The sequence below is a fragment of the Rhinoderma darwinii genome, chromosome 6 (assembly GCF_050947455.1).
Source record: "Rhinoderma darwinii isolate aRhiDar2 chromosome 6, aRhiDar2.hap1, whole genome shotgun sequence".
Classification (NCBI taxonomy): domain Eukaryota; kingdom Metazoa; phylum Chordata; class Amphibia; order Anura; family Rhinodermatidae; genus Rhinoderma; species Rhinoderma darwinii.
Window position 1 is genome coordinate 12,425,422 of NC_134692.1, and position 27,087 is coordinate 12,452,508.

At 47.1% G+C, this 27,087-nt stretch overlaps 2 protein-coding genes across 2 annotated transcripts in view; one reads left to right on the top strand and one right to left on the bottom strand.

Annotated features, from left to right (window-relative positions):
• SPEG (striated muscle enriched protein kinase) overlaps positions 1-27,087 on the bottom strand; it is a 151,977-nt gene that overhangs the window by 3,026 nt on the left and 121,864 nt on the right. Inside the window, exons 33-38 of the mRNA XM_075829143.1 lie at positions 14,206-14,346; positions 6,151-6,267; positions 4,449-4,616; positions 3,817-3,939; positions 3,314-3,475; positions 870-1,983 (exon numbers count right to left, since the gene is read on the bottom strand). Coding sequence (XP_075685258.1) covers positions 870-1,983; positions 3,314-3,475; positions 3,817-3,939; positions 4,449-4,616; positions 6,151-6,267; positions 14,206-14,346 — 1,825 coding nt within the window. The remainder of the gene's footprint in view (positions 1-869; positions 1,984-3,313; positions 3,476-3,816; positions 3,940-4,448; positions 4,617-6,150; positions 6,268-14,205; positions 14,347-27,087) is intronic.
• Positions 9,513-13,155, top strand: LOC142655241 (tubulin alpha-1A chain-like). Its single transcript, XM_075829145.1, has 4 exons — positions 9,513-9,622; positions 11,374-11,596; positions 11,721-11,869; positions 12,111-13,155. Exons 1-4 carry the CDS (start codon positions 9,620-9,622, stop codon positions 13,092-13,094), a joined length of 1,359 nt encoding a protein of 452 aa, XP_075685260.1. The 5' UTR covers positions 9,513-9,619; the 3' UTR covers positions 13,095-13,155.

Genomic DNA, 27,087 nt, shown 5'->3' on the forward strand with positions numbered 1-27,087 from the left:
ACTTTAGCAAACCCTCAGCTGTGATCAAGAGGTTTATGGTGATATATTTTATTCATAGTGGTTTAGGTTGGATATAGGATAATATCTGTAGTCCTTGGAGGTCTTTGGTGGTTGAGGGTTTAACACCTAATATTTTTAGTAGTTTGGGATTGGTGAAGGGTTAATAGTGGTGCTCTAGGGAATGAAAGTGTACATAGAATTTGATTTTATGTATCCTTAATACATTAAAAATTCTTAGCAGGGATCAGGACTCTTTCTGATATAAAGCTCCATATTTCTGTGCTTACCATCCAAATACATGATAATATGTGGACTGCCTGCAGCTGCCACTAGAGGGAGCTCACTGCATAGAGATTTTTTATAGTTCCCATTGAAGTCAACCATAAATTCTTATGCAACGAGCTCCCCCTGGTGGCAGCAGATAGAATTTATAATGTAAATTGATGCCTTCTCCTGGGCCATAAACATTTCAGCATTTAAAGCATTCTACCAATGGTAACTTAAAACAATTCTCTTTCATGGGGGCAATGTCTCCCCTACCAATATAAAAATACCTAATACTAAGGACCAGCGGCCATCATCCCCATTAGCAATACACACCATCCGGACATCTGTAGTGTGGAAGCTGACCACACTGGACTAGACAAAATCATGGAGATCCTACGTGGTCACTTTAGTGGCTGCCTTCATGCTTGGTGCTTGCAGAGATTATTCATTATGGAGTCTGCTGGACTAACTACAATGGAGAACGCTGTTTGAATATCTCAACAAGTCATGAAGTCTCACATATTGGGAGAGGCCGATGTTTCTCACAGCTGCACAGGGTGTAACAATGATTTGGATGCATTGAGTATGTCCAAACCACTCACCTTGCCTTCTCATCCAAAAATGTGTAAGGCTTCTGCGGTACTCCTTGTCGGAGGGTGGTGCTTTCTCTTCCGGATGGAGTAGCCCTTCCTCCTGGTGTATATCTACCGTCCTTTCCAGGGGTGACGCTCTTCACTAAGACTCGAGTTGGGATGGTCTGGGCCACTGGAGCAGCCACTGGAGCAGCAGGCTGTGGAGGGGGCGTCTCTTTGGTTGGGGACGATGGGGGCATTGATATGAAGGAGGTGACCATGTATGTTGGAGAGCTTGGGGTTGATGGCTTATAGACTGGGCTGGTAGGAGGAGATGGGAAAGAAGGTTTAAAGCTGGACGTAGGGCTTACAGGCGAAGGAAGAATTGAAGATTTAAAGGGGGGAATGTGCAGCATGATTGGAACTGAAGGAGTAGTAGCTACTGGTCTTGGAGCCACTGGTGGTGGAACCTTTGGCGCTGCAGATACTGGACTGGATGCTTGTTCTTCAAGCACTGGGGACTTTGCAGTTTGGGGGATGGGGAACGGTTTAACTGGGGTCACGTAGGTTACTGAAGGAGTTTTCTGTAACGCTGTTGGAGATCTCACCTCAGGTTTAACTGGGACAGTTTTAGCAGCTGGTTCCAGGGAAGGTTTCACCTGCTGGACTGGAGGTGCTGGCGGAACTCTTAAATGGGACACAGCTTGCCCGGGGGTCGCTGATACCGTGACTGTAGAAACATGGGAAGTCACCACCACCATGCTTGGCGAAAGTCCAGAAGACTCTAGTTTGTTATAAAAAATACCTTGACTTTGGGGCTCTACTTTAGCAGCGGATTGCGGTAAGGCCCTATGTACTGTGGGGGGAGTTGGAAGCCCTCGGAGCCGTCTTGGAGGAGTTGGAGGGGGAGCTCCTTTGGAAACCGGTTGTGTGGGAGCTGGGGGAATGGGGTCATTTGTAGGAGGAGAGGTAACAGCAAGAGGAGACCAGACTGATGAAGGCAGCTTGGAAGTAGCGACAACTGGAGGAGACACCGTGGGTGCAGAGGTGACCCGGGGAGAGAGTGGTCCAAAAGTGGATACTGTGGGCACTAGTGGTCGGGTCTTCTGGGCAGGATAAGCCAATGCAGGTGATGGTTTTTGGTCTGAAAATAGAGGAATTAAAATATCATGAGACGTACTGAGTCCACTGTTATTTCACACTTGGTCATAACCCACAAAAGGGGGAGAAGTACAACCTTAATGGAACATTGGTCAATAAAGTGCAGATTAATGATAGAAAATTCTAATATAAGGAGTAAGTACAGAAATAATGACCATACAATTAAAGTGAATGCCCAACATTTGTTTTATTTTAAATAGATTCAAGATTCTGTGCAAATTCATTTCTATTATATCTTTATAGCAGTCAGAGCTTCATTTTTCTGATACATGGCTCCAAATAACCTGCATAAATAGAGTTAAATTCAGTCTACTTGCAGCCACCACTAGAGGGAGCTTACTGCATACTGCGAATACATTGGACTACGAATAAACCAGTTTACAGTAAGCTCCTCCTGGTGGTGACTGCAGGTAGACAAAATTGTATCATTTAACTATGGGTGCAATTTATTAATAAATTAGAAACATCTCTGGCTACCCGTCTGGCAGAAAATCAAATATACTCCAGCAATAAACTGGAGTAGATTTGCGCTATAATTGACGCCAATTTTCCACTAAGACCCACCAACGCCTTTGAAAGTGGAAAAGGTGACGTCAAAATAGAAAAGTCGCGAAATTGTGAACTTTCTGAACAGTGGGCGTCCAACAGCCGGGACCTTCATCGATCCTGAGATTCAAGGGGCCGCAGCACTGCTTTAGCACTGTGTCCCCTTCAGCCAGGGTCGTTTTAAGATGGACCCGGGCCCTGTGCCGTTCTCCTTCCTGATCGGACATATATTTTTTTTAAAAAATAATTAACTCACCTCTTCTCTAGTCCACAGGGGACCGTTCCGTCATCTCGGGCTGCCCCATCAAGTCACAGCGCATACAAGGTCCTGATGCTGGGCAGTGCCAGGACGTTCTATGCAATGCAGCACATATCCTCGCTGTGTGCTGCGTCGCATATAATGTCCTGATGCTGCCTGACGTCAGGACCTTGTATGCGCTACGGCGCAAGTCTCTGCTGGGATCTAATGTGGCAGCCTGAGGGGATCCGGGGTGGGCCCTCTGCTGGCCCCTTTCTCCTCTGATCCCGGCTTGTTAAGCCATTGCCTTAAGCCTTGTGCTGCAGCTCCCTGCACAGTGGGTGGCCGAGTGCGCCGCTATGGAGGGCGAAAAAGTGAAGGGACTGCAGCGCGAAACCAGTCGTATCCCCACCGAACAGAAAGTACTGGCATAACCTAGCGATATGCCACCACATAACTCATAGAATCATAGAGGGTGTAGTAGCGGGACCCCACTGTGGATTCATATACTGTGGCCTCAGCTTCTTACCGTCTCCATCTATGACCACAGTCTTGGATATCTCGCTGCAGCGCCCTTGTCCTGCTTTATTCACACACGCCACGCGGAACCTGACCGAGCCGGGCGGCAGCTCAGTGACATTGTAGTAGCAGTCTTTGATGCCAGAGCTGATCAGCTTCCACTCGCCTTGTCCTAAGAGAACATAACGCAGAACAACTTTACAGAATAGCGCATGGAATAAGAGTCCTGTCTGTCCTACGAGCAATGGGCAAAGATTCATCATCTTCACGAAAAGCTCATTGCAATAACAGTCACGTTAAGAGGCAAAAATCCTATTTCGATCTACACCAGCTGTGCCATTGAATGCAGTCTAGTGTTCTCTGTTATCAGCCATTTCAGGCTGGGGAGAGGCTGATGGTAGCGTTCTTTTATAGGAAGGCTGACAGGTTATTAATATGGCTCTGAGTTGCCTGATTTTGGTATTTGAGATGAGGACATGCCGCCTTATACCCCAATTTCTCAACACCACTCACCATTCATCTGACACTCCAGGATGTAGGTGCAGGGACAGCTGTGCTCAAAAGATTTCCACAGAACCAGCACTGTGTCCCTATATTTCTGAGGGATCTCCGGGGTGCCAGGAGCCTGGGGAATTCCTGCCCAGACAAAAAACACAGTGACACGTAACATTATAAATCGTTTGCTTTACTTCACTTGTACTTTTTTTGAGTAACGTTATGTTTTTGTTCTCCATTCACATCCAAAGTTGAGTTCAGAATTTTGCTTTTCCTGTTACCAGAGAATAATGCATGGTCATAGCTTAGCAAGGGCGGGGCCTGAACTGCTTTCCCTGCTTACCGTAACACTGCCATAGGAGCTACCACTAGGGGGAGCTCACTCATACAGATTTATACATGAAGTTCAATACTAACTCCATACACAGTTAGTTCCCCTAGTGGCTAGCCGCAACTATATATTTTATAAAGTATATACTGTATATATTTTTTATTTTATTCTTTCAATTGCCATGGGTCTCCTAACAACCCCCCCCCCACCCCCCCACACACATTCATCAACATATTGCTGTAGTTAATATTTCCTATTTCAGGTTAAGCCTCCCAAAATTCGGGAATAATATTAAAGACAAAATTAGAGGTATACATACGTGCCACTGCTAGGGAGCAGGAGCTGGTGGCATTGCCCAGGGCGTTGGCTGCCACGCACTCATAAAGCCCGGCTTCTCTCTGGCCAGCCCTGGTGATGGTGAGAACCTGGCGTCCATCTGGGTTGGATTTTATGTTGACCTGTCCACCAGATTGTATGACCATCTTATCTAAGAAGAGAGGGACAATCTATGACTATAAACACACTATATATAATAGACATATGGAGGACAGCGATGATTTCCATGGTGCTGACAATGCAATGAGCCCCTGCAGATAAAGTCAGATGATTCCCATCCAATTAATTACTTATTACTAAACTATAGATGTAGCAGAACTCAATCTGCCATTGAATAGTTTATTTTGTGCATCATGATAAGAAAATGGCGTAGAGGAACCTGCTGGTATATTATACCAAATGACAAACTCAGTGCTGCTGTATTTGCCAGCTCAGCTCTGCTACATCAGTATATTACAGCAGAGCTCAGGTCTGTTCTTTACAGGCGTCCATGCTTCATTCCACATGGCTGCGCTGCACAGTATATTGCGGCAGTAGACAGGATATTAATAATGCAGGCAGGTTCCCATCTCTTGAATGAGATACGTCCTGTAAAGCAGATGTCCGATATCCCATTACCACCACATACATCTGCTCACCAGAGCTGCGGCTATTAACCTTTAACCCCTTTAGGACATCATTTTGTAAATTTGTTATTTTTTCAAAATCGGTCCTAAATTCAGTGCCGATTAATTTCTTAATATATCTTTATAGTAGTCAGAGCTTTGGTTTTGAGCTCCAAATCAACTACTTGGGCATAGAACTGCACGTTCTGTGTGCCGGCAGTCACCACTAGAGGGCGCTCAGAAGCTTACGTGTCTATACATTAAAGGGGTATCCCCATATTATAAAGTGATGGCATGTTGCTACGATACGCCATCACTTTACGACCTCTAAGAGCCCCCACTGATCCTGAAAAAGAAGGGCCACAGCACCGTCGATCTAGCGCTGCGTACTAGTCTAAGTTTTCACTGCACAGCAGCGCTCCCAGCCACCCGGCTTTGCAGGAAACTTTAGTCAGGCCCCATTAACTTGAATGGGGCTGTGCTGCAGTTTCCTGCTCTGTGGGTGGATGAGGCGCTGCTGTGCAGTGAAAAACAGTGAAGGGGTAGCTGCGCTGATTTAGCACTACGGCCCCTTCATTCACAGGATCGGTGGGTGTCCTAGAGGTCATAAAGTGAAGGTATATCCTAGCAATACTGGGAATGCCCCTTTGAACTCAATCATAAACCAGTATGCAGTAAGCTCCTTAGCTCCCTCTAGTGGTGGCTGCAGGCAGCCAGAATCATGCAGGTGATTTTGGTATTTGTATTAGGGCTTTAATCATTATAAATATTTATTATGAAAATAATCTGCACAGAATGTTAGAACTAAAAACAAAAGGTGGAAGGATGAGAAGAATGCTTACCTTGTTACTAACTGAAACAACTAACTCATTACAAAGCAAAGCTGCAACATAACCAAGGACGTAGCAATAGAGGGTGCAGAGGTAGCAGTCACTACGAGCCCTGGTGCTCGCGGGTGCCCACAGGCCCCTCTGCCACATAAGACGACACCAGTATTATAGATGGCACATGGTAGGTGCCCGGTTACAAATTTTGCATTGGGGCCCCGGAGTTTCAAGTTCTGACTCTGAACAAAATTACCTTTCTTCCATAGAATTCGGGGTGCGGGGCTACCGGCAGGAAGACAGGAAAGTGACACAGACTCGCCCTCTAGTATCACAATGTCTCTCAACTTTATATGGAAGACTGGCGGGAAATCTAAAGAAAAAAACAAGACAAGTATGAACCAGAGGTTGTCCAGTTTTAAAAACCCATTTCCATACACCCTATTGGTGAAATCTGGGTTAATAAAGGGAGGTCCTCTGTTAGCTGGAGTGGAGAGCGTTTACATAGAGCGTCTCTCTCTCTCTCACGAGAAGACAGCACATTGATATGAATGGACACAGTGTAATACTCCATTTCCCCTGTGATGGCGCTGCAGGGAAATCGAACACTTACTGCCAGGTTTCCCCACAGATTGCAGCTGATCGCTGAGATTTCCAGCAGGAGGACACTTTATAATCAGCCTATTGTCAAGATACCCTTCTAACAAGTAGAGATTGTCTAAATCTGACAAACCCTTTAAAAAGTATTTTCCGTTAAAATAAAATATAAATTTACGTCCTCTTGTCTTAAGCTAAAAATATGATTCAAAAGATTCTTAGCTATATGTGTTTCTGGGGAAATTGGGTGACAACTTATATGGCTGCCATTATAGCTTACACCCTCCAAAGTAGTTGTGACCAGCTTTCCCAGAGTCCTGAACGTCATGTCTGCCTAGTTAAAGAGGTTTTCTTTATATAATGAAGTTTTGCAACTTCCTAATATACCAAAACGTATTAATAATGGCGTATTTTGTGCCAATAAAATTGGAGAGGGTAGTTGGGGAGTATTGCGGCTGTTTTTTTAAAGATGCCCCCTTTTCAATAAGTTTGGTGTTTTTAGAATCGTCTGACCGCTTGCATTTCTGAGTGAGAAGACAAATGTCGCAAATTTGGCATAAATCTTAAATACTTCTACCAAATTCAAATAAATGTGGGCCTTTGAGTTTTAAATTCTTCACCATTTGCAAGATCTCTGCTTGCGGTTAGGAACATTATTGTTTACGTTCAAGTCCAATTGACTCAAGATTCGTAGAAAGATAGAGCTCACGCCCCCTGTTCTGTATCCATGGGAGAGTAACAACCCCAGCACCATTACTGCAGCGCATAAAAATGTGGAAACCCACATATGTTTTTCGCTGCAGTTTTACCACTTTGTAAAGCAATAATGGCAATTGTGGCAAAAAACACGAAAATTTACTGCCCTCTGCAGGGCCGCTATCAGGGCAGTACAAATGGTACTCCCATCAGGGGCCCGGGCCAAACAGGGGCCAGCCAAGGGCCGGCGTCAGCACCCGGCGAACCCGGTCAAGTGCCGGGACCCACTACCCTTGGGGGAGCCCACTCGGCCGCCGGGTGCTGACGCTGCCATCATGGTCCCTGCAGGAGTGGAATCCCCGGCCGGAGCGTTCTAACACTCTTGCCGGGGATTCTGCTCTTAGAGGAAGCCCCTGTCTAGGAGCAGAATCCCCCCTCCCTGTTATTGCCACACAGCCCCCCTCCCTGGTAGTGCCACACAGCCCCCCTCCCTGTAGGTAGCGCCTTTAGGGCTCCCTTTAGTGGTGGAATCCCCAGCCAGAGCATTGCCGACGCTCTTGCTGGAGATTCTGCTCCTAGAGGGAGCCCATGTCTAGAGCAGAATCCCCGCCTCTCTAGTAGTGCCACACAGCCCTCTTCCCTGGTAGTGCCACACAGCCCCCGTCCCTGTAGGTAGCACCTTTAAGACTCCATCTAGAAGCATAATCCCCAGTACGAGCATTGCCGATGCCACGGTCGGGGATTCCGCTCCTGGAGAAGCCCCTGACGTCACTGTCCTTATATGGACAGCGACGTCAGGGGCTTTCTTCCGGAGCAGAATCCCCGGCCGTTGCGGCGGCAATGCTCTGTCTGGGGATTCCCCTAGTAGAGGGAGCCCCAAAGGCGCTACCTACAGGGAAGGGGGCTGTGTGGTACTAGCTGGGAGGGGGGCTGTGTGACACTACCAGTGGGGGAGGCTGTGTGGCACTACCTGGGAGGGGGGCTGTGTGGCACTACCAGGGAGGGGGGGGCTGTGTGGCACTACCAGGGAGGAAGGACTGTGTGGCTCTACCGGGGAGGGAGGGCTGTGTGGCAGTACCTACAAGGGGGCTATGTGGCACTAGCTATGAGGGGTGCTGTGTGGCACTACCTACGAGTGGGGCTGTGTGGCACTACATACGAGGGGCACACTGTGGCACTACTTAGGAGGGGGTTGTGTGGCACTACCTATGAGGGGCGCTTTGTGGCACTACCTACGAGGGGGAGGTATGGCACAATCTACAGGGGGCATTGAGGGCACTAAATTTATGAGGATACAAACTGGGGGCCTAACTTCTATATGGGGGCATAAACAGGGTCTTACTCCCCGCAAAGAGGCCTACAAAGTCTGTGTTGCCCAATGGCCCACATAATCCTGGAGCCGGCCCTGAGAAGGTGATGTTGTTCTTTATGATTAAAGGGAATCTGTCACCAGATTCATGCTGCCATACCTGAGGACAGGCCATCAAGAGCTGAGGATAGGCTCGTACGAGCGCTGCCCCCCCTTCAAAACAGCTGATTGGCAGGGGAACTGGGGGTCGGACCCCAACCCAGCAGCTATTGATGGCCTGTCCAGAGGATACCCCATCAATTTTTACTGGCTGGAAAACCCCTTTAATCTGTGTGGGGCTACCCGGTGTTGTTTTCGCACAATATACAAATCAAAATCTGTGTCAAAAAGTGACATGTCAATTTTTTTTATCAGCGACGCAGTTTTCAATTCCGCATGCTGAAAATTCTGCCCCGTATAAACGGTTTCCTATGGAAAACAAGGACAGGCCTTTTACAAGCAGAATACACACATGAATTTTCCTCCGTGTGAACAAGGCCATCGGCCATATTCCCCGCTGTTGGGATAACCTGAAATCCGAGGCACAATCTGCAAAATTTATAAGATCTGCTGACAAATATCTAATGTGTTTGTCCGGTTCGGTACCTTAGGAGAGAGATTTCTGTTGCAAACTGTGTAAAAAATGCAGTTTATGTCCAATTTTGTCATGTCGCAGAACACCGAACTCAAGCTTCCTATGATGCTATTGATAAATCTCCCCCCTTTGTTCTCCCCATTTCTCCATCTTCTCTCCGTTCTGTGTTTTGACTCCCGTCTCCCTCCCCGGGGGTCACATTGGAGTCATTGTGCAGCATTGTACCCGGTAATGGTTGTGTTGTGTGTTGTGTGTTGTGTGTTGTGTTGGGTGCAGCCACTCCCAGGCTGGATTATGCAGCAGGGAGTCCTGGAGACTGGGGGGAGGGGACCACTTGTCCTGAACAGCCTCCCCCCCCCTCCTGTAACTAAGGACTCGCCTGACAACGACTCCCAGATATATATATAGAGAGGAGAGGAGGGAGAGGACAGAACCACTCCACATCCGAAGACCTAACCCATCGGAGCCGGGAGATCTACATCCAACACCATGGTGAGCGGCCAATCGTATCTGTACAATCTCATCTCTTCTATGTGTGACTGTCTAATCTTATGTGTCATATGTACGACTGTCTAATCTCATCTGTGCAATCTCATTTATCACATATGTGACGGTCTAATCTCATACATCCTTTGTGTGACTGTGCAATTTTGTGCATCCTTTGTGTGTGTGACTGTCTATCCTTTGTGTGACTGTCTCATGCATCCTTTGTGTGACTGTAATTTCATGCATCCTTTGTGTGCCTGTCCAATCTGACCAATCTCATCCGTCTGATCTATTTTGTGTGCGTCAGTCTACACTGCCCTATTTATGCAGTATATATATATAGCGTGTTACAACATTAGTCTATACTGCCCTATATATACAGTTTGTGCCCATATCAATCTATACTGCCCTATATACAGTGTGTGCCTATATCAGTCTATACTGCCCTATATACAGTGTGTGCCTAGATCAGTCCATACTGCCCTATATACAGGGTGAGCCTATATCAGTTTGCACTGCCCTATATACAGTGTGTGCCTATATCAGTCTATACTGCCCTATATATACAGTGTGTGCCTATATCAGGCTATACTGCCCTATATACAGTGTGTGCCTATATAAGTCTATACTGCCCTATATACAGTGTGTGCCTATATCAGTCTACACTGCCCTATATATACAGTGTGTGCCTATATCAGTCTATACTGCCCTATATACAGTGTGTGCCTAGATCAGTCCATACTGCCCTATATACAGGGTGTGCCTATATCAGTCTACACTGCCCTATATACAGTGTGTGCCTATATCAGTCTATACTGCCCTATATATGCAGTGTGTGCCTATATCAGGCTATACTGCCCTATATACAGTGTGTGCCTATATAAGTCTATACTGCCCTATATACAGTGTGTGCCTATATCAATCTATACTGCCCTATATACAGTGTGTGCCTATATCAGTCTATACTGCCCTATATATATATATATACATACATACATACATACATACATACACACACACAGTGTGTGCCTATAGCAGTCTATACTGCCCTAAATATACACACACAGTGTGTGCCTATATCAGTCTATACTGCTGTATATATACTGTGTGTGCCTATATCAGTCTATACTGCCCTATATATACAGTGTGTGCCTATATCAGTCTATACTACCCTATATATACACAGTGTGTGCCTATATCAGTCTATACTGCCCTATATATACAGTGTATGACCATATCAGTCTGTACCGCCCTATATATAGTGTGCACCTATATCAGTCTATACTGCCCTATAGATACAGTGTGTGACTACATCAGTCTATACTGTGTTTTATATATATATATATATATATATGTATATATATATATATATATATATATATAGTGGGCAACTAAATCAGTCTATACTGCCTATATATACACACACACATTGTATTACTATATCAGTCTATACTAGATAGATAGATAGATAGATAGATATATAGATAGATAGAATATGACTATTTCAGTCTATACTGCCCTAAATATATAGTGTGTGACTACACCGGCCTTTACTGCTGCCCTATATATACAGCGTGTATTTTTATCAGTCTATACTGTCTTGATAATTTTATTTTCAAGGCCAGTTAACCGTGGACACACCGATATTTCAGCCACTATGTCCAGTAATTCACACTCATGCTTCTAGTCTATGAATCTACAGTAAACCTTCCAGTAGAAATCTGACCCTAATCGTATGCACCCTTTACCCCATATAGAGGGAATGCATCTCAGTCCACGTTGGCCAGGCTGGAGTGCAGATTGGCAATGCCTGCTGGGAGTTGTACTGCCTGGAGCATGGTATCCAGCCGGACGGGCAGATGCCCAGTGATAAGACCATCGGTGGAGGAGACGATTCCTTCAACACCTTCTTCAGTGAGACCGGGGCTGGTAAACATGTCCCCCGCGCTGTGTTTGTGGACCTGGAGCCCACTGTGATCGGTGAGTACGTCAGCTCTTATTGTCTATGACTGGTGGATAGAAGAGACATCAGTGAAGCTCTGGGGGGATGAATGGGACGGACTGTTCTGGATCTCACATATAAACCTCTATTATTTCTCTACAGATGAGGTGAGAACTGGAACCTACAGACAACTGTTCCACCCGGAGCAGCTCATCACTGGCAAGGAAGACGCCGCCAATAACTACGCTCGTGGGCATTACACCATTGGCAAGGAGATCATTGACCTGGTGCTGGACAGGACCCGCAAGCTGGTGAGTTCATTGCTTTATGTATAGTGAAGAGGGAAAATATATATAGGATATAAGGGAATGGAAATTCCATCACAGATCTTGTGTAGATCAGGGGTGGTCTTCTCATAGAGGTGGTCTTGGGGAGTGGTGGAAATAGGCCAAACCGTTACCCAATAAAGTGATGGAATCCACCAGTTCTTGGATCCATTGTATAAAACCTATATGTCTAACATTTCCTAACCTCTATATTCATATCTCTTAGGCTGATCAGTGCACAGGTCTCCAGGGCTTCCTCATCTTCCACAGTTTCGGCGGTGGCACTGGATCCGGCTTCACCTCCCTCTTGATGGAACGTCTCTCCGTTGACTATGGCAAGAAGTCCAAGCTAGAGTTCTCCATCTACCCTGCCCCCCAAATCTCCACAGCTGTGGTTGAACCATATAACTCCATCCTCACCACCCACACCACACTGGAGCACTCAGACTGCGCCTTCATGGTGGACAATGAGGCCATCTATGACATCTGCCGCAGGAACCTCGACATTGAGCGCCCAACCTACACTAACCTGAACCGACTGATCGGTCAGATCGTGTCCTCCATCACGGCCTCTCTCAGGTTTGATGGTGCTCTGAATGTGGACTTGACAGAGTTCCAGACCAACCTGGTGCCCTACCCCCGTATCCACTTCCCCCTGGCCACCTATGCCCCTGTCATCTCTGCAGAGAAAGCTTACCATGAGCAGCTCTCTGTAGCTGAGATCACCAACGCTTGTTTTGAGCCAGCCAACCAGATGGTGAAATGTGACCCCAGACACGGCAAATACATGGCTTGCTGTATGTTATACCGCGGTGATGTTGTCCCCAAAGATGTCAATGCTGCTATTGCCACCATCAAGACCAAGCGCACCATCCAGTTTGTGGACTGGTGCCCAACTGGGTTCAAAGTTGGCATCAATTACCAACCACCGACTGTGGTTCCTGGTGGAGATCTGGCCAAGGTGCAGCGTGCTGTGTGCATGTTGAGTAACACCACCGCCGTTGCTGAGGCCTGGGCTCGCCTGGACCACAAGTTTGACCTGATGTATGCCAAGCGCGCCTTTGTGCACTGGTATGTGGGTGAGGGTATGGAGGAAGGAGAGTTCTCTGAGGCAAGGGAGGACATGGCCGCCCTGGAGAAGGATTATGAAGAAGTCGGCACTGACAGTGTGGAAGGAGATGGAGAAGGAGAGGAGGGAGAAGAGTACTGAAATGTGATGTAATCTGAGAACCCGGCTCACATTAGTATTATGGAATAAAAAGTTTAATTTAGTTTATGGTGTTTTGTCTTTTCTTCTACTTTCGATGAACCCAGATCTGTTTATATGACATTTACACAATTCAATCATATGAGTTTACTTTAAGTTAATGAGCTAATTTTTGCTGTAAAATTGGCATAAAAATAAAAAACGTAAATAAACAAGCTCCTTACTAAGTGTCAATTCTGCTTTTTATAGCGGTCATTATGGTGTTTTATTCTACAGCGCCACCTTTATGCAGCTCTGTAGAATAAGTAATGCACGGGCATCTTATGCTGCCCAGGAGCTGACAGCTTAGCTCCTACTCTAATGGCCGGGATCGAAGTAACCTCTAATCCTGACCATTTAACCCTTTGATCAAAATGGTCCCCCGTCCCCCCCAGTGCTTGGGTCAACGCGCTTCCCAGTGACACGATCAAAGACTGGTGAACTCCTGTCTAATGTATTAGCATACAAAGTGTAATACAATGTAGATTTAAAATAAAGATGTTCAATGGCAATCCTTTCAATTCGATATAAAAATAAAAAGTAGTAAATGATGTAGTAAAAAAATAATAAAAAAAATAATAGCCTTGACTATTCACAATAAAATAAACTCTGTTATGCTTACGACACTTAAAAGCAAAAATCATACATGTATTAGGTATCCACACGACCGTAATAACCTGAAGAATTTATTTAAGAGGATATTCAGTGTGAATCGTTAACGGTATAGAAAAAAAATTACAAAATAATTTTTTTCTGTATCCACTCGACAAGAAAAGTATAGAAGTTACATACGGATGTATATGTAACCCCAAAAGGCGCATAAACAACTACAATTCCTCCCGCATATGACAAGGCCTCATACAGCTGCGTCAATAAAAAAGAAAAAAGTTATTGCTGCCAAAAAGCGGAGAAGCAAAAATTAAAAAATTTAATGCGGCATTTAGACCCAAACAGGCCTGGTCATTAAGGGCTTAATAAAAAACACCATTTACTAACTCCAACAGTGATTATAGTTATTGCCCCCCCCCCAGCCTTGGAAGAATATAAACTCATAAGTATCTACTATATCTCTTACCTGATTCATTGCGTATGTACTGTCTTCCTACTATGCTCCCGTCTTCACCCATCAAGCTGGCCGGAATACTTGGCTGGGAAGTCATCTTGTCCTTCTTAGTACGTGAGAGACCCCAGCGATCCCACCTGGATCTTCTTTCATCTGTAAAAATTGAATTCATGTCGCTTTAAATAACCAGAAAATCATCGCTCAACAGAGATCCCACATCCGTTAAAGCGGTTATCCCAAGATTAAATGTTATCCCCTAACCACAGGATAGGTCATAACATGATGATCGGTAGGGGTCCGACCGCTGGGACCCCCACCGATCACGAGAACGGGGGTTCCGTTCCTCCGAATGAATGGAGTGGCAGGTCAAGCATGCACCCTGCTGCTCCATTCATTTTCTATCGCACTGCCAGAGATATCAGAGCACTGTACACGACCATCTCCATCAGTCCCATAGACCAAGTACAGCGCTCTGCTATCTCTGGCATTGCTATAGAGAATGGATGGAGTAGCAGGGCTCATGCTCAACCTGCCGCTCCATTCATTTAGAGGAACAGGACCCCTGTTCTTGTGATCGGTGGGGGTCCCAGCGGTCGGACCCCCACCGATCAGCATGTTATCACTTTTCCTGTGGTTAGGGGATAACAAAAAATCTTGGCACAACCCCTCTAAGTACTGCACACTATATAATGCTTTAATTACAGATGTAGGAGTTAAAACCGGGGTTAGAGGGACATATGGGCCCATTGACTGAGGAACAATGGGTTACAGCCCATTCTTCCCACAGATTAGTTTCTTCTACTCACAATGGGAGGTTCACACCGTTCTATATTTTGCATAGAGCATATTACACCACCACTAGACTGCACAGGTTGCGTCCTGATTACTTAGGTGAATGCCCTAAATGTCAACTTACTCCGGGTACATTCTATTATTTGGTGTGGTCATGTCCAAAAATGTCTGGGCTCTCGGATTAGGCTGTTCAATTTCTCATGATGAGATGGGGACCCCTCTTCCGCTCTGCCCCAAGAGATGTATTTTCCTCCCTGATCCTGATGAGTCTGATGCACATTATATCCATACTTTCCTGGTATAGGCATTGTACTACGTTAAGAAAACGATAGCTAAAACTTGGATGTGATGTTGTGCACCTACGTTCATGGATTGGCTGTCTATGGATAGTAATATGCTGCCTCACAAGAAATGGATATACCAACATAGGAACTATCCTGTCAGATCCCCCAAAATATGGGACAGATGGTTACAATCCCCTGACACCGTCTGCTCCTCCCAATGTGCGTTCTTTCACTCTCCCCCCCAGCCCTTAATTAGTGTTTTTGTGGTCGATGTGTGCCTCTCAGTCATTCTCCGTATCTTACACTCTTCCTCTGATCTTCTGAATGACTTGGCGGACACATTGTTCCGATTTGTTTTGTTCCATTTTATTGATATGTTGGATTTCTATGCATAATTTCCTTTTTCCTGTTATGCCTGTAACTCATATTTGTATTTTGCTTTGTATATGATATTTGCTTGGCTCCAATAAACTTTATTTGAGAATTAACTACGGTTGTAGGAAAGGTGAGTTTGTTATTGAACTGTATTTTTGTGCACTGTATCAAGTCTCTTAGCTAGGATATCCCAGTAGCTTTACTTGCACTCCTACGAAAAACCGGCACATAGTAATATCATATTTTGGACCATAGCCGTATGGCGGGCATCGCTGAAAAACAATATGAATATGTTTTTTACAAACCAAGCGACAGCACGAAAGAAAAGTGTGCACTCCCATAACGGTCAAAATAGAGAAAATATAAATACTTTTTAGGATAAGAGGTTTTCCCATCAGGGACATTCATGGCATATCCATAAGATATGGCATAAATGTCAGATAGATGCAGGTCCCAACTCTGGAACCTCCCGCACCTATCTCTAGAATGGGGTCCCCTAAACCCTGTTCTACCTACACTGTTTCCGTAACTGCCATTCACTTTTTACGCCTTTTTCGTCATTTCTGACCATGTAATCAGGAAGTGGCCGGGAGGCAGGGGGAACCGAGAAAGGTAGAATGGGGTTTAGGGGACCCCGTTCTAGGGATAGGTGCAGGTTCCGGAGTTGAGACCTGCATCTATCTGACATTTATGACATATCGTGTGGATTTGCCATAAATGTCTCTGATGGGCAAACCCCTTTAAGTATTAGCAACACATATGACAAACAATTGAAAACATCTAAAAAAAAATGTCACAAATAATGAAATGACCCTACTGTAGTGATAACCCCAAATGCGGGACTGACCAGACAAGGACAAAGGGCATGGCCCCACGTGGGGGTTTTCTTCCGCAACTGTTCGCATCAATGCCGCACAGAATCTGCGTTGCAGATTCTGCGGCGGATCTGCCCAAAATGTGCAGTAAATTGATGCGGACTAGCTGCTGCATATTGCGGTGAAAGTATTTCCCTTCTCTCTATCAGTGCAGGATAGAGAGAAGGGACAGCACTTTCCCTAGTGAAAGTAAAAGAATTTCATATTTACCGGCCGTTGTCTTGGTGACGCGTCCCTCTTTCGGCATCCAGCCCGACCTCCCTGGATGACGCGGAAGTCCATGTGACCGCTGCAGCCTGTGATTGGCTGCAGCCTGTGATTGGCTGCAGCTGTCACTTAGACTGAAACGTCATCCCGGGAGGCCGGACTGGAGGAAGAAGCAGGGAGTTCTCGGTAAGTATGAACTTCTATTTTTTTTACAGGTTGCTGTATATTGGGATCGGTAGTCACTGTCCAGGGTGCTGAAACAGTTACTGCCGATCGCTTAACTCTTTCAGCACCCTGGACAGTGACTATTTACTGACATCGCCTAGCAACGCTCCCGTAATTACGGGTGCACACACGTAGTTACCCGTAATTACGGGAGCCCCATTGACTTCCTCAGTCTGGCTGTAGACCTAGAAATACATACAGTGAAGGAAATAAGTATTTGATCCCTTGCTGATTTTGTAAGTTTGCCCACTGTCAAAGACATGAACAGTCTAGAATTTTTTAGCTAGGTTAATTTTACCAGTGAGAGATAGATTACATATATATAAAAAAAAAAAAGAAAATCACATAGTCAAAATTATATATATTTATTTGCATTGTGCACAGAGAAATAAGTATTTGATCCCTTTGGCAAACAAGACTTAATACTTGGTGGCAAAACCCTTGTTGGCAAGCACAGCAGTGAGACGTTTTTTGTAGTTGATGATGAGGTTTGCACACATATTAGATGGAATTTTGGCCCACTCCTCTTTGCAGATCATCTGTAAATCATTAAGATTTCGAGGCTGTCGCTTGGCAACCCAGATCTTCAGCTCCCTCCATAAGTTTTCGATGGGATTAAGGTCTGGAGACTGGCTAGGCCACTCCATGACCTTAATGTGCTTCTTTTTGAGCCACTCCTTTGTTGCCTTGGCTGTATGTTTCGGGTCATTGTTGTACTGGAAGACCCAGCCACGAGCCATTTTTAATGTCCTGGTGGAGGGAAGGAGGTTGTCACTCAGGATTTGATGGTACATGGCTCCATCCATTCTCCCATTGATGCGGTGAAGTAGTCCTGTGCCCTTAGCAGACAAACACCCCCAAAACATAATGTTTCCACCTCCATGCTTGACAGTGGGGACGGTGTTCTTTGGGTCATAGGCAGCATTTCTCTTCCTCCAAACACGGCGAGTTGAGTTAATGCCAAAGAGCTCAATTTTAGTCTCATCTGACTACAGCACCTTCTCCCAATCACTCTCAGAATCATCCAGATGTTCATTTGCAAACTTCAGACGGGCCTGTACATGTGCCTTCTTGAGCAGGGGGACCTTGCGGGCACTGCAGGCGTAATGTGTTACCAATGGTTTTCTTGGTGACTGTGGTCCCAGCTGCCTTGAGATCATTAACAAGTTCCCCCCATGTAGATTTCGGCTGAGCTCTCACCTTCCTCAGGATCAAGGATACCTCACGAGCTGAGATTTTGCATGGAGCCCCAGATCAATATCGATTGACAGTCATTTTGTATGTCTTCCATTTTCTTACTATTGCACCAACAGTTGTCTCCTTCTCACCCAGCGTCTTACTTATGGTTTTGTAGCCCATTCCAGCCTTGTGCAGGTCTATGATCTTGTCCCTGACATCCTTAGAAAGCTCTTTGGTCTTGCCCATGTTGTAGAGGTTAGAGTCAGACTGATTAATTGAGTCTGCGGACAGGAGTCTTTTATACAGGTGACCATGTAAGAGCTGTCTATAATGCAGGCACCAAGTTGATTTGGAGCGTGTAACTGGTCTGGAGGAGGCTGAACTCTTAATGGTTGGTAGGGGATCAAATACTTATTTCTCTGTGCACAATGCAAATAAATATATATAATTTTGACTATGTGATTTTCTTTTTTTTTTTTTATATATATAATCTATCTCTCACTGGTAAAATTAACCTAGCCTAAAAATTCTAGACTGTTCATGTCTTTGACAGTGGGCAAACTTACAAAATCAGCAAGGGATCAAATACTTATTTCCTTCACTGTAGGTCCAGCCAGAATGAAGAAATGTCATGTTAGTAAAACCAATACGCTCCGCAGAACACATAACATGTACATGACATCTGCGGACTTCATTGCGGAATTTAGAATCTCCATTTAAGTCAATGGAGAACTTCCGCAATGAGTCCTCAACCAGTCCGCCACTGGTCCGCAACATCCATTGTATGCTGCGGACACCAAATTCCGCACCGCAGCCTATGCTCCGCAGCGGAACTTTCCGCCTCGTCTAAACGAAGCCTACTAAAAAGAAGTGGAAGGCAATGGAGAAACTGGTCCGCTGCGGATTAACGCTGCGGATTAACGCTGCGGAGTGTCCGCAGCGGAATTCCAGAGCAATTCCGCCACGTGGGGCTTTGCCCTAAATGGTTAGTAAATCAACCACTCCACTCAACAAGATCATAAAGTGCTAGTATATGGCATAAAAGTCATAGTTCAAGTATAAATTGCAAAGTGCCCAAAAACATACAGAAAAATTCCCAAAAAGTGCTAAGGTGAAATAGAATAGCTACAAAGAACTTACATGTATGTAATGTGACATCCAGTAAATAAACTATTAAGTGTGGGGCTTCTGTTGCAGTTTATGTCCAGACCAGAATTTATTTTTCCTGCCTCAACTTTATGCACTTTGTATGGCTATTAATATATAGCCAATTGGGTTAGAGTTGTGATCTCGCTTTACATTATAATTGTTTATTGGATGTCGCGTTACCTACGTGTATGTTGTTCTTGGTAGCTATTCTATTGCTCTTTAGCACTTTGTAATTTTTCGGAATGTCTTTGGGCACTTTATGCTTGACCTATGCGATTTTTATGCCATATACCAGGGGTCTCAAACTCGGCCGGGTAAGTGGGCCACATATAGAAAAAATGGGAAGTTGATGGGCCGCATTACTTTCAAATTTGATACAATACAAAATTATTGTTAATCAATTAGTTATTTGAACTACAATAATAATACATTACTATAATAATAATACTACATTACTATAATAATACCGCTAGGTTTAAAATTTGAGAGAATTCTCCACGTGCTTACTTCAACAATCCAGTTTTCAAGTTTAAGTGTCGCTAAATGCAGTCCGGTGGCTCAGTTAGCAGTGTTTGGCAGACACACATGTCAAGATTGGGCAGCCCCTTTTTAGATCGTGCCATAGTGCCCTCTGTGGATGCTGCCACTGTGCCCTCTGTGGATGCGGCCACAGTGTCCTCCGTAGATGCTGCCACAGAATCCTCTGTAGATGCTGCCACAGTGCCCTCTGCAGATAATGCCACAGTGCCCTCTGTAGATAATGCCACAATGCCCTCTGCAAATAATGACACACACACCCCAAGTAGATAGCTCCATTGGGGTTCCCTCTAGAAGTGGAATCTTCAGCCAGAGCGTTGCCGACGCTTTGCCTGGGGATTCCTCTACTGTTGGAGCCCCTGACGTCACTGTCCATACACAATGACGTCTGGGGATCCTCCTGGACCGGAATGTGATATCAGGGGCAACCCCAGAGCCAGAGTCCCAGAGCAGAGCACTAGTATAGGACAGTGATGTTATAGAGGCTTGCCCAGAGCTGGAGTCCAGGAGCAGAGCCGCTTCTAGCACTCTGCCTGGGATTCCAGCTCTGCTCCTGACATCACCGTCCATATATGCACATGGATGTCAGGGGCAACCCCAGAGCTGCAGTCCCGGGCAGAGCGCTGGTAGGTTCTTCCTGGGACTCCAGCTGTGCTCCTGACATCACTGGGACTCCCGCTCTGTCGATGTATGGACAGCGATGTCAGAGGCTTCCCCAGAGTCCCAGAGCAGAGACTATACTAGCGCTCTGCCCGGGACTCCAGCTCTGGGGAAGCCCCAGACATCGCTGTCCATATGTAGACAGCGATGTCAGAAGATTCCACAGAGTCCCGAAGCAGAGCCTATACTAGCGCTTTGACCCTACATGGACACCGATGTCAGGGAATTCCAGAGTCCCGGAGCAGAGTCTGTACTAGCGGCTCTGTGTCCCGCGGGCCGCAGATGACAGCCCTAGGGGCCGCGTGCTTGAGACCCCTGCCATATACGAACACTTTCTGATCTTTTTGAGTGGAGAGGTTGGTTCATTAACCCTTTATTCCTTATCTGGTCATTCCCGCATTTTGGGTTAGCACTACAGTAGGCTCATTTCATTATTTGTGACTCCTATGTATGAGCTACATTATATTTAGATGTTTTTTAAATTGTTTGTCAGATGTGTTGCTTAGGCTTAAATAACGTAATTACATTTTCTATATTTTGGCCATTATGGGTGTGCATGTAGCGCCTATGGCCGCGGGCCGTCGGGTTGCTCACCTCCCGATGCCCGCAGCCATAGATCTGTGAGCGCTGGTCCCCATCTGCTTCCTAGGAGACGCCAGCGCTCACTTCCACTCCGGTCCGCTGTGTCCCGTAGGGTGCGCGCGCACGCCCGTGCCCTCTCTTAAAGGGCCAGTGCGCGCACATGAAGACAATCATCATCATCAACTCACATGATTTCCTGGTCTATAAGAAGTCCCCTGCCCTTCTGATCCTTGCCGGAGCGTTGTTAGTGTATCCCAAGTCTGTCTTGCAAATGGTGCCTTAGTGTTTCCCGTTCAAGTTGTTACCCATGCCCTGTTATCTGTTCCTGTATCCCGTGCTGTGTTCTTCTTCCTATGCCTACTAGTGTTGGAGTCCTGTCGACTGCACCTGCTGTTGTTTGCCACGTCCTGTGTCATCTGCCACGTCCAGTATCATCTTCCACGTCCGGTGTGTTTTGCCACATCTGGTGAAACCTGCGGCACCTGCTGTCATGCGCCACGTCTGGCGTTACCTGCTGCACCCACCTCCATCCGTGCCAGAGCCGCGGCCACTGTCTGGACTACCCAGGGACCCTAGTGCGGGACTTTGTATTACTGGGGTGCTCTGTTGTTTGGCCAGCTGCCTTCCCGCTACGGCGGTGTGCCCTAGTGGGTCCACATACCCACAAACCGTGATGATACGCTCAGGCCATGGACCCCGCTGGTCAACCTGAGACCTTGATGACACACGCCATGCTGGCCGAGATGGAGGATCTCCAGTCACGGCAAGACCAACTCCTCCTGTCGGTGAACGCCATTGTCCAGTCGTCACCAAACCCATTCCTGCTGCTTCTCCTGCTACACTTCCTGTCTGCACCAGTGCTGATCCCCTGTGCTTCTTGCCGCTACCTTCACGCTATGACAGAGACCCGAGGACCTGCAGGGGATTTTTGAATCAGTGCCAGATCCACTTCAGTCTACATGCCAGGGCCTTTTCTTCTGATGATGTCAGGATCGCCTTCATCATCTCTCTCCTTTCTGGCAAAGCCCTGGCATGGGCATATCCTCTGTGGGAACATCAGGGGCCAGAGACTTGCAGTACTTCTTACGGACTTTCCGCTCGATCTTTGAGGAACCTGGGAGAGTTTCTTCGGCTGCTGCATCCCTGCTGACCCTACACCAGGGAGAACTCTCCATGGGCGAGTACGCCATTCAGTTCCGTACCCTGGCTGCTGAATTAACCTGGAACAACGAGGCTTTGGTGGCCACATTCTGGCAGGGACTGTTTTCGGGGATTAAGAACGAGCTGGTCGCTCGCGATCTGCCACCTAACCTGGACGATCTCATCCTACTTGCCACCAGGGTTGACATGAGGATCCGGGAGCGTTCCCAAGACGTTCTCCAGGAGAGAGAACTTCCTAGGCTGGATTCTACTTTCCAGCAATATTTACCATCCTCCTAAGTCGTCCCACCAGAGGATCCTATGCAGATGAACCGCGTCAAATTGTCTACCCAGGAGAGACAACGCAGACGCACTTCTGGACTTTGTCTGTATTGCGGCCTCGGAGGCCATATTTTGTGCCTGTGTCCCCAGAGGCCAGAGAGACCCCAGTGCCTAGGATTGGTTGGAGAGACAAGCCTAGGTGGAACGGTACCAAATAAAGCATTCTGTACCAAGTTGACTATTCCTGTGACCCTAGTATCCGGCGAGAGGACGCATCGGGTTTCTGCCTATCTAGACTCTGGGTCATAGGCAAACTTCATCAAAAAGGAGCTAGTGGATCATGTCCAGTTGCCCACAGTTCCCCTGGAGACATCTTTGGCTGTTGCCTCAGTGAATGGACTACCTCTGCCTGACCCGATCGTTTCTAAAACCAAGCTGTTGAGGCTCCAGTTTGGAGTCCTTCATTCTGAACTAAATTCTTTCCTTGTTTTGCCCAAGGCCATCAATCCTGTTCTGCTGGGCCGGCCTTGGCTTCGACTGCATGCCCCAGTCTTGGACTGGAGTTCTGGAGAGGTTCTCCAATGGGGCTCCAAGTGCCTCGGTTGTTGTCTGTTGCAGATTAATCCTGTCAAGCCTCCTCTGCCTCAGTCATTGGCGGGACTGCCCCCCCCCCATTTTGCTCAGTTTGCATATGTCTTCAGCAAAAAGGAGGCTGAGACGCTGCCTCCACATTGTACTTATGACTACCCCATTGAACTGGTTCCTAATGCCTCTCTTCCCCGTGGACGGGTATATCCTCTCTCCTTGCCAGAGTCTCTATTCATGTCAGCCTATATCAAGGAGAATTTGGAGAGGGGTTTCATACGAAAGTCTTCCTCCCCGGCCGGGGCTGGGTTCATCTTCATTAAAAAGAAAGATAGATCCCTTCGACCCTGCATTGACTACAGTGGTCTCAACCAGATCACGGTCAAGAACAAATACCCGTTGCCACTTATATCTGAACTGTTTGACCGTATACGAGGAGCCAGAATTTTTTCTAAACTAGACTTGCGTGGGGCTTATAATTTGATCCAAATCAGTCAAGGGGACGAGTGGAAGACGGCGTTCAACACTCGAGACGGGCAATATGAATACCTGGTGATGCCATTCGGACTGTGTAACGCTCCCGCGGTCTTCCAGAAATCCGCTAATGATATCTTCGAGTTCTCCCTTATATCTGTGTTGTAGTTTATCTTGATGATATTTTGATTTTCTCCCCAGATCCATACAGCGTTTTGTGGGATTCGCCAATTTCTACTGGCAGTTTATTCCTAACTTCTCATCAGTGACAGCTCCCATCTCTACCCTTACCAAAAAGGGTGTGAACACCAAGGTGTGGACACCAGAGGCAGAGTCCGCATTCATTAGTCTCAAAAAAGGCTTCACTTCAGCCTCGATGTAAAGGATCTGCCAGACACAACTTCTGTGTCGACGCCCATAGTTAATCAGTCTGCACCTGCTTCTATGTCTGTGAGACTGACTCCATCTTCCACCACCCAGGATGGCAGGCTTAGGAGTGGGAGAGCCTATCACAGCCTGGCCAGACGGAGCTAGCTCCCGCCCTCCGTCTATTTATATCTGCCTTTCCTGTTCCTCCTTTGCTTGTGATTCTTCTCTGCTGGTTTCCTGGCCCTTCTGCAGCTTCTTAAACTACTGATCCTCTGCTTGTGATTGACCTTGGCTTTACTGACCACTCTTCTGCTCTGCGTTTTTGTACCTCGCTCATCTCCTGGTTTGACTCGGCTCGTTCATTTCGCTTGTTGCTCACGGTGTCCCCGTGGGCAGCTTCCCCATTTCCCTGGCTTCTTTGTACCCTTGTCTGTTTGTCTGTCGTGCACCTATTGAGTGTAGGGACCGTTGCCCAGTTGTACCCCGTCGCCTAGGGCGGGTCGTTTCAAGTAGGCAGGGACTGAGTGGCGGGTAGATTAGGGCTCACCTGTCTGCCTCCCTACCCCGTCATTACACTCGATCCTCCATCATCCTGACGTGTCTCAGCAGTTTTCATTGGAGATGGACACTTCTTCTGTTGGTGCAGGTGCACTTCTGTTCCAGAGGAGCTCCAAAGGAAAGGCAGAGCGAAATTACTCTATTGGGGATCGGATATGGAGGGGTAGTTGGAAAAGGGAGGATCCTGTAGGGCGCTGCTGCGTGGCATAAAGAGTGACCAGAGTGTGAAGGAGGAGGAGAATGTCAGCTTCTTACTGGAGAACTTCCAGGTAGGAGGAGAGTTCTATTGGGGATCGGGAGCTGCTGGCCATCAAATTGGCTCTGGAGGAGTGGAGACATCTGCTAGAGGGCACAGCTCAAGCTCACCCCATCCTGATCTACCACGACCACAAGAAACTCACCTACCTTCAGTTCGCTCAAAGACTAAATCCCCGTCAAGCCAGGTGGTCGCTGTTCTTCACCCGTTTCCAATTTGTGCTCCACTACCGTCCCGCTGACAAGAATGTCAGGGCCGATGCCCTGTCCAGGTCATTTAAGATGGATGACACGGTGGAGTCCCTTTAAAGTATCATAGACGCATCCTGCATTGTCAATGCCAATCCTTTGCAGGTTAGAGACATCTCTCAGGGGAGGACTTTTGTTTGGTTGGCAGACAGGAGAAGAATTCTCCGCTGGGGTTCGTAAAACCCGAGACCTGATTGCTCATCACTTCTGGTGGCCCACGCTACCCAAAGATGTTGTGGACTTGTCTCTTGTTGCACGGTGCGCTTCTAAGAAGGTTACTCACTCCAAGCATGCCGGCCTGCTTCAACCTCTGCCTGTACACAATGCCCCCTGGCAGCACATTGCGATGGACTTTGTCACAGACCTTCCTCCCTCAGCAGGATGCAACACTGTCTGGGTGGTGGTGGACCGGTCCTCGAAGAAGGCACATTTTATCCCGCTGACTGGCCTACCTTCTGCTCCCCGACTGGTGAGTCTCTTCATTCAGCACATCTTCCGCTTGCATGGCTTTTCTCTACACATTGTATCTGACCGGGGGGTTCAGTTTACCTCAAAGTTCTGGAGAGTCCTCTGTAAACTCCTGGATGTGAGATTGGACTTTTCCTCAGCCTAAAATCCACAGTCCAATGGGCAAGTCGAGAGGATCAACCAGATCATGGAGAATTATCTCCGCCACTTCATCTCCTTACATCATGATAACTGGGCTTCTTCCATGGGCCGAGTTCTCATACAACAACCACACAAGCGAGTCCACCACTTCCACTCCATTTCACATTGTGTACAGTCAACGTCCCAGAGTCCCTCTCCCAGTGTCGACCACATCTCAGGTACTCGGTGCTGACTCTGCATTTAGGGACTTCCTGCAAATCTGGCAAACGACCCGCTCCTCTTTTTTGCTGGCATTCGATCACATGAAGCGAAAAGCGGATACAAAAAGAAGAGAGCCGCCTCAGTATCTTCCAGGTACCAAAGTCTGGCTGTCCTCACGGAACATTCATTTGAAGGTGCCTTCATACAAGTTTGCTCCCAGGTTCCTCAGTCCTTTTGAGATTCTGCAACAGATAAACCCTATCTCCTATATGCTGCGGCTGCCCCCTACCCTCATAATCCCCAACTCCTTTCATGTGTCCCTCCTGAAACTAGTGGTCCTGAACCACTACAGCAAGACTTCCAGTTCCACAGTTGCTCCCAGCGGTTCTTCTGATGTGTTCGAGGTGAGGGAGATCCTGGACTGCAAAAGGGTAGGAGGAAGAACTTTCTATTGGGTGGACTGGAGGGGGTTTGGTCCTGAGGAGAGGTCCTGGGAGCCGAAAGAGAACCTCAGTGCCCCTGCTCTTATTAAGAAGTTCCTCTCTCGCTCTGGTCTCAAGAAGAGGGGGCGTAAGAGGGGGGATACTGCAGCGTCCATGGCTGCGGGCCGTCGGGTTTACTCACCTCCTGAAGTCCGCAGCCATGAATCTGTGAGCGCTGGACCCCATCTCCTTCCTAGGAGACCCCAGCGCTCACTTCCGCTCCGGTCCGCTGTGTTCCGTAGGGTGTGCGCGCACGCTCGTGCCCGCTCTTAAAGCGCCAGCGCGCGCACATGAAGACAATCATCATCATCAACTCACATGATTTCCTGGACTATAAGAAGGCCCCTGCCCTTCTGATCCTTGCCTGAGCGTTGTTAGTGTATCCCAAGTCTGTCTTGCAAATGGTCCCTTAGTGTTTCCCGTTCCAGTTGTTACCTGTGCCCTGTTAGCTATTCCTGTATCCCGTGCGGTGTTCTTGTTCCTGTGCCTACTAGTGTTGGGGTCGTGTCTACTGCACCTGCTGTCGTTTGCCACGTCCTGTATCATCTGCCACGTCCAGTAGCATCTTCCATGCCTGGTGTGATTCGCCACGTCTGGCGCAACCTGCGGCACCCACCTCCATCCATGCCAGAGCTGCGGCCACTGTCTGGACTACCCAGGTACCCTAGTGCGGGACTTTGTATTACTGGGGTGCTCTGTCGCTACAGCGGTGCGGCCTAGTGGGTCCACATACCCACAAACCGTGACAGTGCATACTTTTCCTTTGTGCTGTCGCTTGCTACTCATTACATAGCAATATCATGGCACATCAGGACACATTTACTA